Source organism: Trachypithecus francoisi, unplaced genomic scaffold (assembly GCF_009764315.1).
Source record: "Trachypithecus francoisi isolate TF-2019V2 unplaced genomic scaffold, Tfra_2.0 Lachesis_group16, whole genome shotgun sequence".
NCBI lineage: Eukaryota > Metazoa > Chordata > Mammalia > Primates > Cercopithecidae > Trachypithecus > Trachypithecus francoisi.
This window is the reverse complement of record NW_022681461.1, coordinates 49,148,244-49,161,790: the sequence shown is the minus strand read 5'-3', so window position 1 is coordinate 49,161,790 and position 13,547 is coordinate 49,148,244. Positions and strand designations below refer to the sequence as shown.

Here is a 13,547-nt window from a genome sequence, read left to right as displayed (position 1 = left end):
ATGAGGCTCAGATTACGTGATTTGATCAGAGTCACAGTGAGCATAGCGGAGGATGGAACCAGTGCTTTTTCTCTACACCGAGGCACAGTGCTGCATTTATGGCTTTTATGTGAGGTAACAACTAGGCTACACAAGCAAATGGACCCCACGCACCAAGAATCAGAAACCCGAAGACCCGCCGGGCACGGTGGCTCAAGCCTGTAATCCCAGCACTTTGGGAGGCCGAGATGGGCGGATCACGAGGTCAGGAGATCGAGACCATCCTGGCTAATACGGTGAAACCTCGTCTCTACTAAAAAAATACAAAAAACTAGCTGGGCGAGGTGGCGGGCGCCTGTAGTCCCAGATGCTCGGGAGGCTGAGGCAGGAGAATGGCGTGAACCCGGGAGGCAGAGCTTGCAGTGAGCTGAGATCCGGCCACTGCACTCCAGCCTGGGTGACAGAGCGAGACTCTGTCTCAAAAAAAAAAAAAAAAAAAAAAAAAAAAAAAAAAGAAACCCGAAGACCCGAGGATCTGGGCAAGATAGCCGTTACGCAAGCGCAGAACAAGTCGCTGGCCGCGCAATGCCCCGTGGTCTTGTAGTTTCTTGGCTGGGCATGACCGGAAGGGAGGAGAGAAGGGCGCATGGCATGGCGGGAGATATAGTCCTTCCGGAAAGTCCCTCCTCCCGCAGAAGACTGGCGGCGCAGGCGCATACTGCTCTTCCTTAAGGGCGGGAGTCTCGGTTTGTGGTGGCTTTGCTGAGGCAGTTGTGGCCGAACTACCGTTAGAAGCTCCGTTTCCCGGAGGCTGTAAGTCCCTTTGAGGCGAAATGGCTCCGGGCGAGAAAGGAGCAGGCTTTGGCAATGGAAGGACCGCCGCGACCTCAGGCTGACCGTAGGGAGGGATCTTGAGGGCCCTCCGAGTCCCCTGGGTTTGCGCTTTCTTTCTTCGCAGCCGCCGTGCCTACCGAGAGGATGAGCTCGGCTTCGGTCACTGCTTTCGAGAAGGAGCATCTCTGGATGTATCTGCAGGCGCTCGGCTTCGAGCCAGGCCCGGCAACCATTGCCTGCGGAAAGATCGTGTCGCATACGCACCTCGGAGTGTAAGGAGGCCGGGGCCGGCGGGGCGAGGGAGCCTGAGCTGGGGGACGCCGGGGGCCTCGCCCTTTTGTATACCCCGGAGGTTGATTAATTAGAATTGGTTGAGCGGTTACTCTGTGCCAGGCATTGACTCCAAAGTTCCTACTCCCAGTTGCTGCCAGCCTAGTGGCAGAGACAGACAGTAAATAATGGAAGAGTGCCGGAAGCGCTCTGTAGGCGAGTGCAAAGTCTGCAGATGGGCAGAGTGCAAAACTGGAGGGACAGCTTAATTCTGCCTAGGTGGTGGAGGGGTGGTCTGTGGAGTAGTGGGAGGGATGGCGGGTAGTAGTGGAAGAGCATGGGAACTTTACGTACAAAATGCCTTTTGAACTCAAGGGAGCCTTTGAAGGTGGTTGTTTAACTATAATTTTTAATTTTTGGATTAGTAAGGCATGCTGGAGTTAGCATAAAACAACGGAGAAGGTAGTGAAAACTAATACCCTTTTAGTGAAAAGTATGGAAAGTAAAAGCCCCTTCCCTACTTTTTCCACTTCTGTTAAGGTTATGGATCCGTCCTAATAACCCACTGTAAATAACTCTTTATATTTCTATGTTTTATCAACTTTATCCAGTATCTCTGTTTAATCATTCCCACTGTAGGCCAAGGGGAATTTGGGATAGATACATTGGCCATCTTCTATTCTCCTCAATCTGTTTGATTTTTGTAAATTACATACTTTCAGTTCTTCTAGAGGCTTTTTTTTTTTTTTTGAAACGGAGTCTCCCTCTGTCGCCCAGGCTGGAGTGCAGTGGCGATCTCGGCTCAGTGCAGCCTCCGCCTCCCGGGTTCAAGTGATTTCTGCCTCAGCCTCCTGAGTAGCTGGGACTACAGGCGCCCGCCACCATGTCCGGCTAAGTTTGTATTTTTAGTAGAGACATGAGTTTCACTACATTGGCCAGGCTGGTCTCGAACTTCTGACCTCATGGTCCGCCGGCCTCAGCCTCCCAAAGTGCCAGGATTACAGGCTTGAGCCACCATGCCTGACCGTGGCTGTGGTTTTTTCTTTGTTTTTGTTTTTGTTTTTTTTTTGAGTCAGAGTCTGGCTCTGTCGCCCAGGCTGAAGCGCAGTGGCATGATCTCGGCTCACTGCAACCTCCTGCTCCTGTGTTCAAGCGATTCTTGTGCCTCAGCCTCCTTACTAGCTGGGATTACAGGTGCCCGCCGCTGCGCCCGGCTAATTTTTGTGTTTTTAGTAGAGACGGGGTTTCGCCATGTTGGTCAAGCTGGTCTCAAACTCCTGACCTCAGGTGATCCACCCGCCTCGGCCTCCCAAAGTATTGGGATTACAGGCGTGAGGCACCGCGCCCAGCGACCTCTATTTCTTGATTCATCAATCTCTTTTGATTCCTACCATAATTTCACAATGAACTGAGCTATTATAAGATTTCCTTCCTCCTCTGCCTTCCCCCTCTTGACTTGTTTTGGCTGTATTTTTTCTGTCAGGATTTACAACTGTAATTAAGTTTTGTTTGGTACTTATTTTTGAGAAGTTACTATTAACGTGTGTAGCGGCCTGTCTGGCAGTCTTTTCTAAAAATTGAGTACCGCCTGGCGTGGTGGCTCATGCCTGTAATCCTAGCACTTTGGGAGGCCGAGGAGGCGGATTGCCTGAGCTCAGGAGTTCGGAAACAGCCTGGGCAACACGGTGTAACCCCATCTCTACTAAAATACAAAAAAAATTAGCCGGGCGTGGCAGTGTGCGCCTGTAGTCCCAGGTACTGGTGAGGCTGAGGCAGGAGAATAGCTTGAGCCCAGGAGGTGGAGGTTGCAGTGAGCCTAGATCTGGCCACTCTCCAGCCTGGGTGACAGAGGGAGACTCAGTCTCTGGGGAAAAAAAAATTGACTGCAAGCATATAGCGTTTATCAGGTTCATGTATTATTTGTTTCACATGATTTGATGGCCCATAGCACAGTCACATTTTCTCTATACTGGTGGAGAAGTCTGAAGCTTTTCCAGAGTTCCGCTGAGAATGGCTCTCATTGTCACTGCATCATTCTCTCCAGTGTTTTGGCAATTTTAGTTTTTTTTTTTTTTTTTTTTTGGGACAGAGTGTGCTGTGTCTCCCAGGCTGGAGTGCAATGTCACAATCTTGGTTCACTGCAACCTCCGCCTCCCATGTTCAAGCATTTCTCCTGCCTCAGCCTCCTCAGTAGCTGGGACTACAGGCACCTGCCACCGTGCCCAGCTAATTTTTGTATTTTTTGGTAGAGACGGGATTTTGCCACATTGACCAGGCTGTACTACTTTGCATTCTACCAACAAGGTACAAGCATTCTCTTTTCTCTGCAGGATTCACCATCTTATAACATATGTCCCCTTTAAATGCTTTATTTTATTTTATTTTGTTTTTTTGAGGCAGAGTCTCACTCTGTCATCCAGGCTGGAGTGCAGTGGCATGATCTCAGCTCACTGCAAGCTCTGCCTCCCGGGTTCACGCCATTCTTCTACCCCAGCCTCCTGAGTAGCTGGGACTACAGGTGCCTGCCACCATGCCCGGCTAATTTTTTTTGTATTTTTTTAGTAGAGACGGGGTTTTACTATGTTAGCTAGGATTGTCTCGATCTCCTGACCTCATGATCCACCTGCCTCGGCCTCCCAAAGTGCTGGGATTACAGGTATGAACCACCGCGCCCAGCTCTTTAAATGCTTTAAACATGGATGTGGCATCAAATTTACTTTTTTGTTTTTATTTTTTGAGATAATCTGGCTCTGTCTTCCAGGCTGGAGTGCAGTGGCCTGAATGTAGCTCACTGCAGCCTCTATCTCCTGGGCTCAAGTGATCCTTCCTTCCACTTCAGCCTCCCAAGTAGCTGGAATTACAGGTGCCTGCTGCCACGCCTGGCTAATTTTAATTCTTTTTTTTTTTTTTTTGAGATGGAGTCTTGCTCTGTCACCCAGGCTGGAGTGCCATTGTGCGATCTCGGCTCACTGCAACCCTCGCCTCCCTGGTTCAAGCAATTCTCTGCCTCAGCCTCCCGAGTAGCTGGGAATACAGCCACCTGCCACCATGCCTGGCTAATTTTTTTGTATTTTTAGTAGAAACAGGGTTTCACCATCTTGGCCAGGCTGATCTTGAACCCCTGACCTCATGATCCACCTGCGTTGGCCTCCTAAAGTGCTGGGATTACAGGCGTAAGCCACCATGCCCAGCCGGCTAATTTTAATTCTATTCTTTTTGTAGAGATGGGTTTTCACTGTGTTGCCTAGGCTGATCTTGACCTTCTGTGCTCAAGTGGTCCTCCCACGTCGGCCTCCCAAAGTACTGGGATTACAGGCATGAGCCACTGCACCCTGCCAAATTTACTTTTAAAATTGCTTGATGCACCTGTAAATCCAGCTGCTCAGAAGGCTGAGGTGGGAGATTGCTTGAGGCCAGAAGTTTGAGACCAGCCTGGGCAACATATTGAGACCCTGTCTCTTAAAAAAGCAATGAGGCTAGACATGGTGGTTCACACCTGTTATCCCAGTGCTTTGGGAGGGCAAGGTGGGAGTATTGCTTGAGCCCAGGAGTTTGAGGCTACAGCGAGCTATGATGGTAGCACTGCACTCCAGCCTGGGTAACAAGAGTGAGACCCAGTCTCTTAAAAACAAAAAAGAAAAAAACCCATTATTTTTTATTCACTTATATTTTGTACTTATACGTTCTCTTTGGTTTGCAGTTTATGAGTTATTTGTTTCTATGAGCCTGAAGTGGTATGACCACTTTCTTTCTTTCTTTTTTTTTTTTGAGATGGAGTTTTGCTCTTGTTGCCTAGGCCGGAGTGCAGTGGCGTGATCTCGGCTCACTGCAACCTCCGCCTCCTGGGTTCAAGAGATTCTGCTTCCTCAGCCTCCGGAGTAGCTGGGATTACAGGCTTGCACCACCATGCCCCGCTAATTTTGTATTTTTAGTAGAGATGGGGTTTCTCCATGTTGGTCAGGTTGGTCTCGAACTCCCGACCTCAGGTGATCCACCCGCCTCAGCCTCCCAGAGTGCTGGGATTACAGATGTGAGCCACCAGGCCCGGCTCCACTTTTTTAAAATGTTAAACATATGCTTAATATATGACTCAGCAATCTATTCCAAGGTATTTACCCAAAAGGTTTGCAGTTTGGAAAAATCATATGGTTGCATTACAGAGACTGGATAGAAGGGGAAGAAGGGCTTTGCAGTTACTTATCTAGGCCTGAACTAAAGTGGCAGTAGGAATAAAAAGAGGTGATTCATTTATTTGTTCATTCAACAAATATTTATTGACCACAGTATTGGACCTGGCTATACAGTGGTGAACAGAATAGATATAAATTTTCCCTTATAGAATTTTTTTTTTTTTTTTTTTTTGAGACGAAGTCTCGCTCTATCGCCAGACTGGAGTGCAGTGGTGCGATCTTGGCTCACTGCAACCTCTGCCTCCTGGGTTCAAGTGATTCTCCTGCCTCAGCCTCCTGAGTAGCTGGGATTACAGGTGCACGCCACCACACCTGGCTAATTTTTGTATTTTTAGTAGAGATGGGGTTTCACCATGTTGGCCAGGATGGTCTCGACCTCTTGACCTCTTGATCTGCCTGCCTTGGCCTCCCAAAGTGCTGAGATTACAGGTGTGAGCCACTGCACCCGCCCCCTTACAGTATTTTAGTCTAGTGAAGGAACAAATCTTCAACAAATATCTTATTACAAATTATAATAAGTGTCAAAGAGAAGAGAACAAGGTACTTTATGAAAAAACAACAGGTTTGAGAGATGGTAGGGAAGTAGGATAGATGGAACTTCTTTTTTTTTTTTTTTTTTTTTTGAGACGGAGTCTCGCTCTGTCGCCCAGGCTGGAGTGCAGTGGCCGGATCTCAGCTCACTGCAAGCTCCGCCTCCCGGTTTATGCCATTCTCTCGCCTCAGCCTCCCGAGTAGCTGGGACTACAGGCGCCCGCCACATCGCCCGGCTAATTTTTGTATTTTTTTAGTAGAGACGGGGTTTCACCGTGTTAGCCAGGATGGTCTCGTTCTCCTGACCTCGTGATCCGCCCGTCTCGGCCTCCCAAAGTGCTGGGATTACAGGCTTGAGCCACCGCGCCCGGCCAATAGATGGAACTTCATTTGTGTTACTTGAAGAGTAGAGACATTCTAAGGACAAAAGTGTTGTTTGACAAATGGATAGGCATAGGAACTTACGCAAGAGAATGGTAATCCTAAGTCAGAAATTCACTTGATTTGATTTTTTGGAAGTAAATTTCATGCTTTGCCGTTTAAGTTAACTCTAGATTCCTTATAGTTGTGTGACATTTCTTAAAGGGTTTAGTGTTTTTTTGTTTTGTTTTCACATTTTTTTTTTTTAGGCTTTGTTTTGATTAATTAGGGTAATTGGAACAACAAAAACTAATACCAGCATTATGTTATAAAGATGGTTCTGGGAATAAAAATCTAGTAGTGGGCCGGGCGCGGTGGCTCAAGCCTGTAATCCCAGCACTTTGGGAGGCCGAGACGGGCGGATCACGAGGTCAGGAGATCGAGACCATCCTGGCTAATACGGTGAAACCCCGTCTCTACTAAAAATACAAAAACTAGCCGGGCGAGGTGGCGGGCGCCTGTAGTCCCAGCTACTCGGGAGGCTGAGGCAGGAGAATGGCGGAAACCCGGGAGGCGGAGCTTGCAGTGAGCTGAGATCCGGCCACTGCACTCCAGTCCGGCGACAGAGCGAGACTCCGCCTCAAAAAAAAAAAAAAAAAAAAAAAAAAAAAAAATCTAGTAGTGAAGACCCTGGACTCTAGGGTGAGGTGATATATTTCAAATCAGTGCTTCTCTGCTTTCTGGTTAAGTGATTTTGGGCAAATTTCTAACCTCTAAATTTAGGTTTCCTCATCTGTATAATGAAGATAATCAAACTACTATCTAGTGTCATTACGATCAAGTAAAATAATTTGTGTTAAAGTAGATAGTATGTAATAGTAGTGAAGATTAGCTAAGTTACTGCTTGTAGAAGGCTTAGAAGAATGCTTGGCAAATAGGAAACTCTTAATAAATATTAACTATTTACTGTTATTCAGTCAGTGTAGGTTGTTACCATTATAAGGCATGGTTCTCTCTCAAATTAGGTTTTTCTTCCTTTTCTGTAGACTGTTTTCATTAAAGCCAGTTCTGCCAGTCTTATATTGAATCTGTGTTTTGAGAATTAGAAAATGAAAGCTTGTATGTTTTTCTTAACTGGTTATAAAATGTACATGAGGCCGGGCGCGGTGGCTCAAGCCTGTAATCCCAGCACTTTGGGAGGCCGAGAAGGGCGGATCACGAGGTCAGAAGATCGAGACCATCCTGGCTAACATGGTGAAACCCCGTTTCTACTAAAAAATACAAAAAACTAGCCGGGCGAGGTGGCGGGCGAGGTGGCGGGCGCCTGTAGTCCCAGCTACTTGGGAGGCTGAGGCAGGAGAATGGCGTAAACCTGGGAGGCGGAGCTTGCAGTGAGCTGAGATCTGGCCACTGCACCCCAGCCTGGGTGACAGAGGGAGATTCCGTCTCAAAAAAAAAAAAAAAAAAAAAAAAAAAACATGAATGAGAAAAATTAATTTGCCTTGACTTCTTGAAGAGAATGAAAACATTAATTTGCGTCGAACTCTTACTCAGCTTTTGATGATGTTTAGTTTATTAACCATTTTCTTTTTCTTTTTCTATTTCTATTTCATTTTTAACCACTAGGAACATGTTTGACAAGCTGAACCGTGATGCCTTTCATATAGTTTCGTATTTTTTGTTTCAAGTTCTGGACCAGTCTCTCACCAAAGAAGTTTTCAAGTAAGGAAAAATAATTCCATTTTCTTAAGTTTCTTTCCAAATTTGAAAATGGACTGTGTTTTGATATAAGCCAGAATTTCTTTTTTCTTTTTTTTTTTTGAGATGGAGTCTCACTCCATCACCCAGGCTCGAGTGCAGTGACGCAATCTAGGCTCACTGCAACTTCCGCCTCCCAGGTTCAAGAAATTCTCCTGTCTCAGCCTCCCGAGTAGCCGGGATTACAGGTGCCTGCCACCACGCCTGGCTAATTTTTGCATTTTTATTTGAGATGGAGTTTCACCTTGTTGGTCAGGCTGGTTTCAAACTGCTGACCTCAGGTGACCCACCCGCCTCGGCGTCCCAAAGTCCCAAAGTGCTGGGATTACAGGTGTGAGCCACCACACCCAGCATAAGCCAGACTTTCAGCTTGGCCTTTGACTGATGTTTTGAATGAATATTACAAAATTCAGGTTTGAGTCTTATACGTTTGATTCTTTTTTTTTTTTTTTTGAGACGGAGTCTCGCAGTCGCCCAGGCTGGAGTGCAGTGGCCGGATCTCAGCTCACTGCAAGCTCCGCCTCCCGGGTTTACGCCATTCTCCTGCCTCAGCCTCCCGAGTAGCTGGGACTACAGGCGCCTGCCAACTCGCCCGGCTAGTTTTTTCTATTTTTTAGTAGAGACGGGGTTTCGCCGTGTTAGCCGGGATGGTCTCGATCTCCTGACCTCGCGATCCACCCGTCTCGGCCTCCCAAAGTGCTGGGATTACAGGCTTGAGCCACCGCGCCCGGCCACGTTTGATTCTTAATCTTTATAAATCTGCATGATGTTTTTCTTTGGTACATATCTTAAAATCATTGTGTATTTTATAGGTAATATAGTTTTTATTTTATATAATTCTTTTATTTATTTATTTATTTATTTATTTATTTATTTATTTGAGACGGAGTCTCGCTCTGTGGCCCAGGCTGGAGTGCAGTGGCCGGATCTCAGCTCACTGCAAGCTCCGCCTCCCAGGTTCATGCCATTCTCCTAGCTCAGCCTCTGGAGTAGCTGGGACTATAGGCGCCCGCCACCTCGCCTGGCTGGTTTTTTGTATTTTTTAGTAGAGACGGGGTTTCACCGTGTTAGCCAGGATGGTCTCGATCTCGTGATCTCGTGATCCACCCGTCTCGGCCTCTATTTTATGTAATTCTTTTTTTTTTTTTTTTTTTGAGGCGGAGTCTTGCTCTGTCGCCGGGACTGGAGTGCAGTGGCCAGATCTCAGCTCACTGCAAGCTCTGCCTCCCGGGTTTATGCCATTCTCCTGCCTCAGCCTCCCGAGTAGCTGGGACTACAGGTGCCCGCCACCTTGTCCGGCTAGTCTTTGCATTTTTTAGTAGAGACGGGGTTTCACCGTGTTAGCCAGGATGGTCTCGATCTCCCGACCTCGTGATCCGCCCGTCTCGGCCTCCCAAAGTGCTGGGATTACAGGCTTGAGCCACCGCGCCCGGCCTGTAATTCTTAACATTTTCTTTATGGTCTTAATAATTAAGCAAATTATATTTAGCAGCACAATTAACTGATATCAATCTGTATGAACTTGATTTTGCCCTATTTTTTTTTTGCTTAGTACTCTATGCCTTACTACTTTTCCTATAGGCAGTATTGTTTTGTCTACATGGTTCTCTGTAAATCCTTACTTTTTTCAGTGATATATTAAAGCATCAATTGCTGTAGGGAAAAATCATTCCTATTACATTTACTCTATTGTTGTATGCTGTTGTTTAAGAAGGAGATAAAAATGTAAACACCCACTAGTCTCAGTTCTAAGTTATTTTGCATGTGATTTATGTTTCTTCTATCTAAAAAAGTGTTCAAATTTCTTTTGACGTTTATGTTGTGCCATAGTCTTTTATATAGAAAAGCAACAAGTAGATCTATTGCTTAGGGCATTATTTTCATTTTTGATAATCTATTTTGAATATTTTGCTTTTATTTAAAGTTCTGAGTGTGCAGTGGAATAGGTATGTTTGGATCATTTTTTGGAATTCCCTATTATTAAGGTATAGAGCAGCTTCTTCTGTCCAAATAAAAATAGATTTTTACTTTTGTTTTTTGCTGATTATCAACATTATGGCTCATTTTAAGTAATTCAGAAAATATAGGAAAATGTAAAAATTGTTTTGAAACCCGTCAACCACTGAGTATCACTGTTGACTTTTAGCCTTTTAGTCTTTTTATTTCCTATGCATGCTGTTTTTTCTGCAAATACTGAATGTAGTTATAGAAAAAGTGTGAGGCCTTAAATAATTATGCCTCAGAATAAAAATTTGGAAAAACCTGAATGAAAGGAAAGCAGTAAGTAAATTTTAAACCCTAATGTTCTTGACCAAAGTTGAAGCAAAATTTTCTTTTTCATGTTTTTCTGTCTTGTTTAGCCACAAAGCAATAGCATCCACAGTATGATAAGGATTATCTCTAGGAGTCATGATCTTGTATGCCATTTTTTGTCTTCTTCATATATATCTGTTTATGTTTCTGTCCTGCAAGATTACTATTTCTTTTCAGGCTTAATTTACTAGTTTATTTATATTGTCTTTATGCACTAGTCCAGTGGATTCATTGAGATTGTTGTCTTTAGCTGATTTTCAGCAATTTTTATAGCTGTTCATTCCCTCATTTAATACATTTTAGTTGTTTGTATGAAACAGAACTCAATCCTATAGATGTTTGTAAATTAAAAAATTCAATTTCTCACAAGTTGGTGTCTCTCTGTTATTTAAGAATGTTAACTTTAATTCATTTCACTTTAATTTTTTTTTTTCTTTTGAGACAGGGTCACCCAGGCTGCAGTGCAGTGGTGCCATCTTGGCTCACTGCAGACTCCACCTCCTGGGTTCAAGCAGTACTCGTGCCTCAGCCTCCTGAGTAGCTGGGGCTATAGGCGCACACCACTATGCCTAGCTAATTTTTATATTTTTAGTAGAGACGGGATTTCTCCATGTTGGCCAGGCTGATCTCGAGCTCCTGGCCTCGAGTGATCTGTCTGCATTGGCTTTCCAAAGTACTGGGGTTACCAGTGTGAGCCACCACGCCCAGCCATGTGTTAATATTTCTGGTATTAGAAATAAGTTTGATTTTTAAAAAATTTGCTGAGGCTTTTTTTTTTGGCTCTTGTTGTGCATAGTCCTAATGCTTTTATTTTTGTTTTCCAGATTTTGTTGGCCCCCATTTGACCAAAAAAGTGATACTGAATTCCGAAAACATTGCTGTGAATGGATAAAAAGGATTTCTGTAAGTATTCTTTTTGTTAGAAGATACAGACTTTAAGAAGTTAAAAACTACTTTAGCTCTTTAACTTTTTAGAGGTGAAAGCTTTTTAATGCTTTAATGCTATCAGTATAAGCAAGGAAATACTAGTTAAAATAGTCATCTTTGATGGTTTTTGGTTGGGATTCTATGTATTTCGAAAAAACCACTTTGCTGGCCAGGTGCACTGAAAATAGGTTTAGAGTTCCTGAGAGTTTATAGCACAGTTTTTGTTTAAAGAAAACTTTTTCAACTGTATATTATTTTAGTTTGTTTCCCCAGATAGTATCAATGATTGTGTCTGTATCATTATAATTGTTTTTTCTGGCCAGGTCCACGTAGAGTTTAGAAAAACCAGAACCCAAAACGTTTAACTTGTGGTTTAAATGGAATAATTCTGATCAAATTCTTTTTTTTTTTTTTTTGAGATAGAGTCTTGTTCTGTCACCCAGGCTGGAGTGCAATGGCACAGTCTCAGCTCACTGCAACTCTGCCTCCCAGGTTTGAACGATTCTCCCATCTCAGCCACCTGAGTAGCTGGGATTACAGCCATGTGCTACCATGCCCAGATAACTTTTGTATTTTTAGTAGAGATGGGGTTTCACCATGTTGGCCAGGCTGGTCTTGAACTCCTAACCTCTAGTGATCTGTCTGCCTCGGCCTCCCAAAATGCTGGGATTACAGGTATGAGCCACTGCACCCAGTCCTGATCAAATTCTTTTTTTTTTTTTTTTTTTTTTTTTTGTTGAAACGGAGTTTCACTCTGTCGCCCAGGCTGGAGTGCAGTGGCCGGATCTCAGCTCACTGCAAGCTCCGCCTCCCGGGTTTTACGCCATTCTCCTGCCTCAGCCTCCCGAGTAGCTGGGACTACAGGCGCCCGCCACCTCGCCCGGCTAGTTTTCTGTATTTTTTAGTAGAGACGGGGTTTCACCGTGTTAGCCAGGGTGGTCTCGATCTTCTGACCTCGTGATCCGCCCGTCTCGGCCTCCCAAAGTGCTGGGATTACAGGCTTGAGCCACCGCGCCCGGCCTCAAATTCTTTTATGCTTCAAAAATAGTATGATGAGGAGACAGTGGGCTGGGGGCTTTACCCCCTTGGACTGTTTTGTACTCTGCTGCAGAGTTTGACATGTCCAAGCCACTGTGCTATGAAGAGGTACTAGGGAACCCCATGCCAACCTGTAGCAGAGTGTTCATGAAAATGTGGGACTTCTATTGCAAGACTGTCACACCCTTTAACAAAAATAGTGTGATGTAAATGTAAGAGTTATTGTTAACAAAGTCTTCAAATCATCTTACTTCTTTTCTTCATAGGGTGAATGTGGAAGTAGCTTTCCTCAAGTTGTTGGTTCACTGTTTCTTTCTCCTGGTGGTCCTAAGTTTATTCATCTGATGTATCATTTTGCAAGATTTGTTGCAATGAAATATATTAAATCCAATTCTAAAAGTAAGTTCAATTTATAAAATATTTTTTTGTTTTGATTCTTAAATTTTTATTGTTCTTTACAGTTTTTAAATCATGAAGAGATCTTAGTAAAAGCAAGGTAAGTTAAAACATTAATGTACCCCAAAAAGGAAATGGTTAATATTTTACTGGAACTGTACTTTGAAATCTTCTCATAATGAACATAGTTACTATTTGTATTATTTTATTATGTTCTAATACAAGGATTGGGAAAATTTCCCTTTTTTTTTTTTTGAGACAGAGTTTCGCTCTTGTTGCCCAAGCTGGAGTGCAATGGCATGATCTCAGCTCACTGCAACCTCTGCCTCCCGGGTTCAAGCAATTTTCCTGCCTCACTCTCTTGAGTAGCTGAGATTATAGGTGTGTGCCACCATGCCTGGCTAATTTTTTGTATTTTTGGTAGAAACGGGGTTTTACCATGTTAGCCAGGGCTGGTCTTGAACTCCTTACCTCAGATGATCTGCCCGCCTGGGCCTCTGAAAGTGTTGGGATTATAGGCGTGAGCCACTGCGCCTGGCTTTTTTTTTTTTTTTTTTTTTTTTTTTTTTTTAGGCAGAGTCTCGCTCTGTTGCCCGGACTGGAGTGCAGTGGCCAGATCTCAGCTCACTGCAAGCTCCGCCTCCCGGGTTTTACGCCATTCTCCTGCCTCAGCCTCCCGAGTAGCTGGGACTACAGGCGCCCGCCACCTCGCCTGGCTAGTTTTTGTATTTTTTAGTAGAGACGGGGTTTCACCGTGTTAGCCAGGATGGTCTCGATCTCCTGACCTCGTGATCCGCCCGTGTCGGCCTCCCAAAGTGCTGGGATTACAGGCTTGAGCCACCGCGCCCAGTCTGTTTCATGTTTAAGAGCAATTTGTACTTAAAAAAAATATTTATTTTTTGGCTGGGTGTGGTAGCTCATGCCTGTAATCCCAGCACTTTGGGAGGCCAA

General features: G+C 44.6%; 1 protein-coding gene across 5 annotated transcripts in view; it reads left to right on the top strand.

Annotated features, from left to right (window-relative positions):
* The first annotated feature begins 492 nt into the window (after positions 1-492).
* HAUS6 (HAUS augmin like complex subunit 6) overlaps positions 493-13,547 on the top strand; it is a 56,206-nt gene continuing 43,151 nt past the window's right edge. For 4 of the 5 annotated variants that reach the window (XR_004443493.1, XM_033237432.1, XM_033237431.1 and 1 more), the window contains exons 1-4: positions 493-1,085; positions 7,791-7,886; positions 11,060-11,138; positions 12,467-12,599. Coding sequence is in view for 4 of the 5 variants with exons in the window: in XM_033237432.1 (XP_033093323.1) it covers positions 958-1,085; positions 7,791-7,886; positions 11,060-11,138; positions 12,467-12,599 (436 nt within the window). In the remaining variant the exon portion in view is untranslated. The remainder of the gene's footprint in view (positions 1,086-7,790; positions 7,887-11,059; positions 11,139-12,466; positions 12,600-13,547) is intronic. The other variant, XM_033237433.1, reaches the window with a different exon arrangement.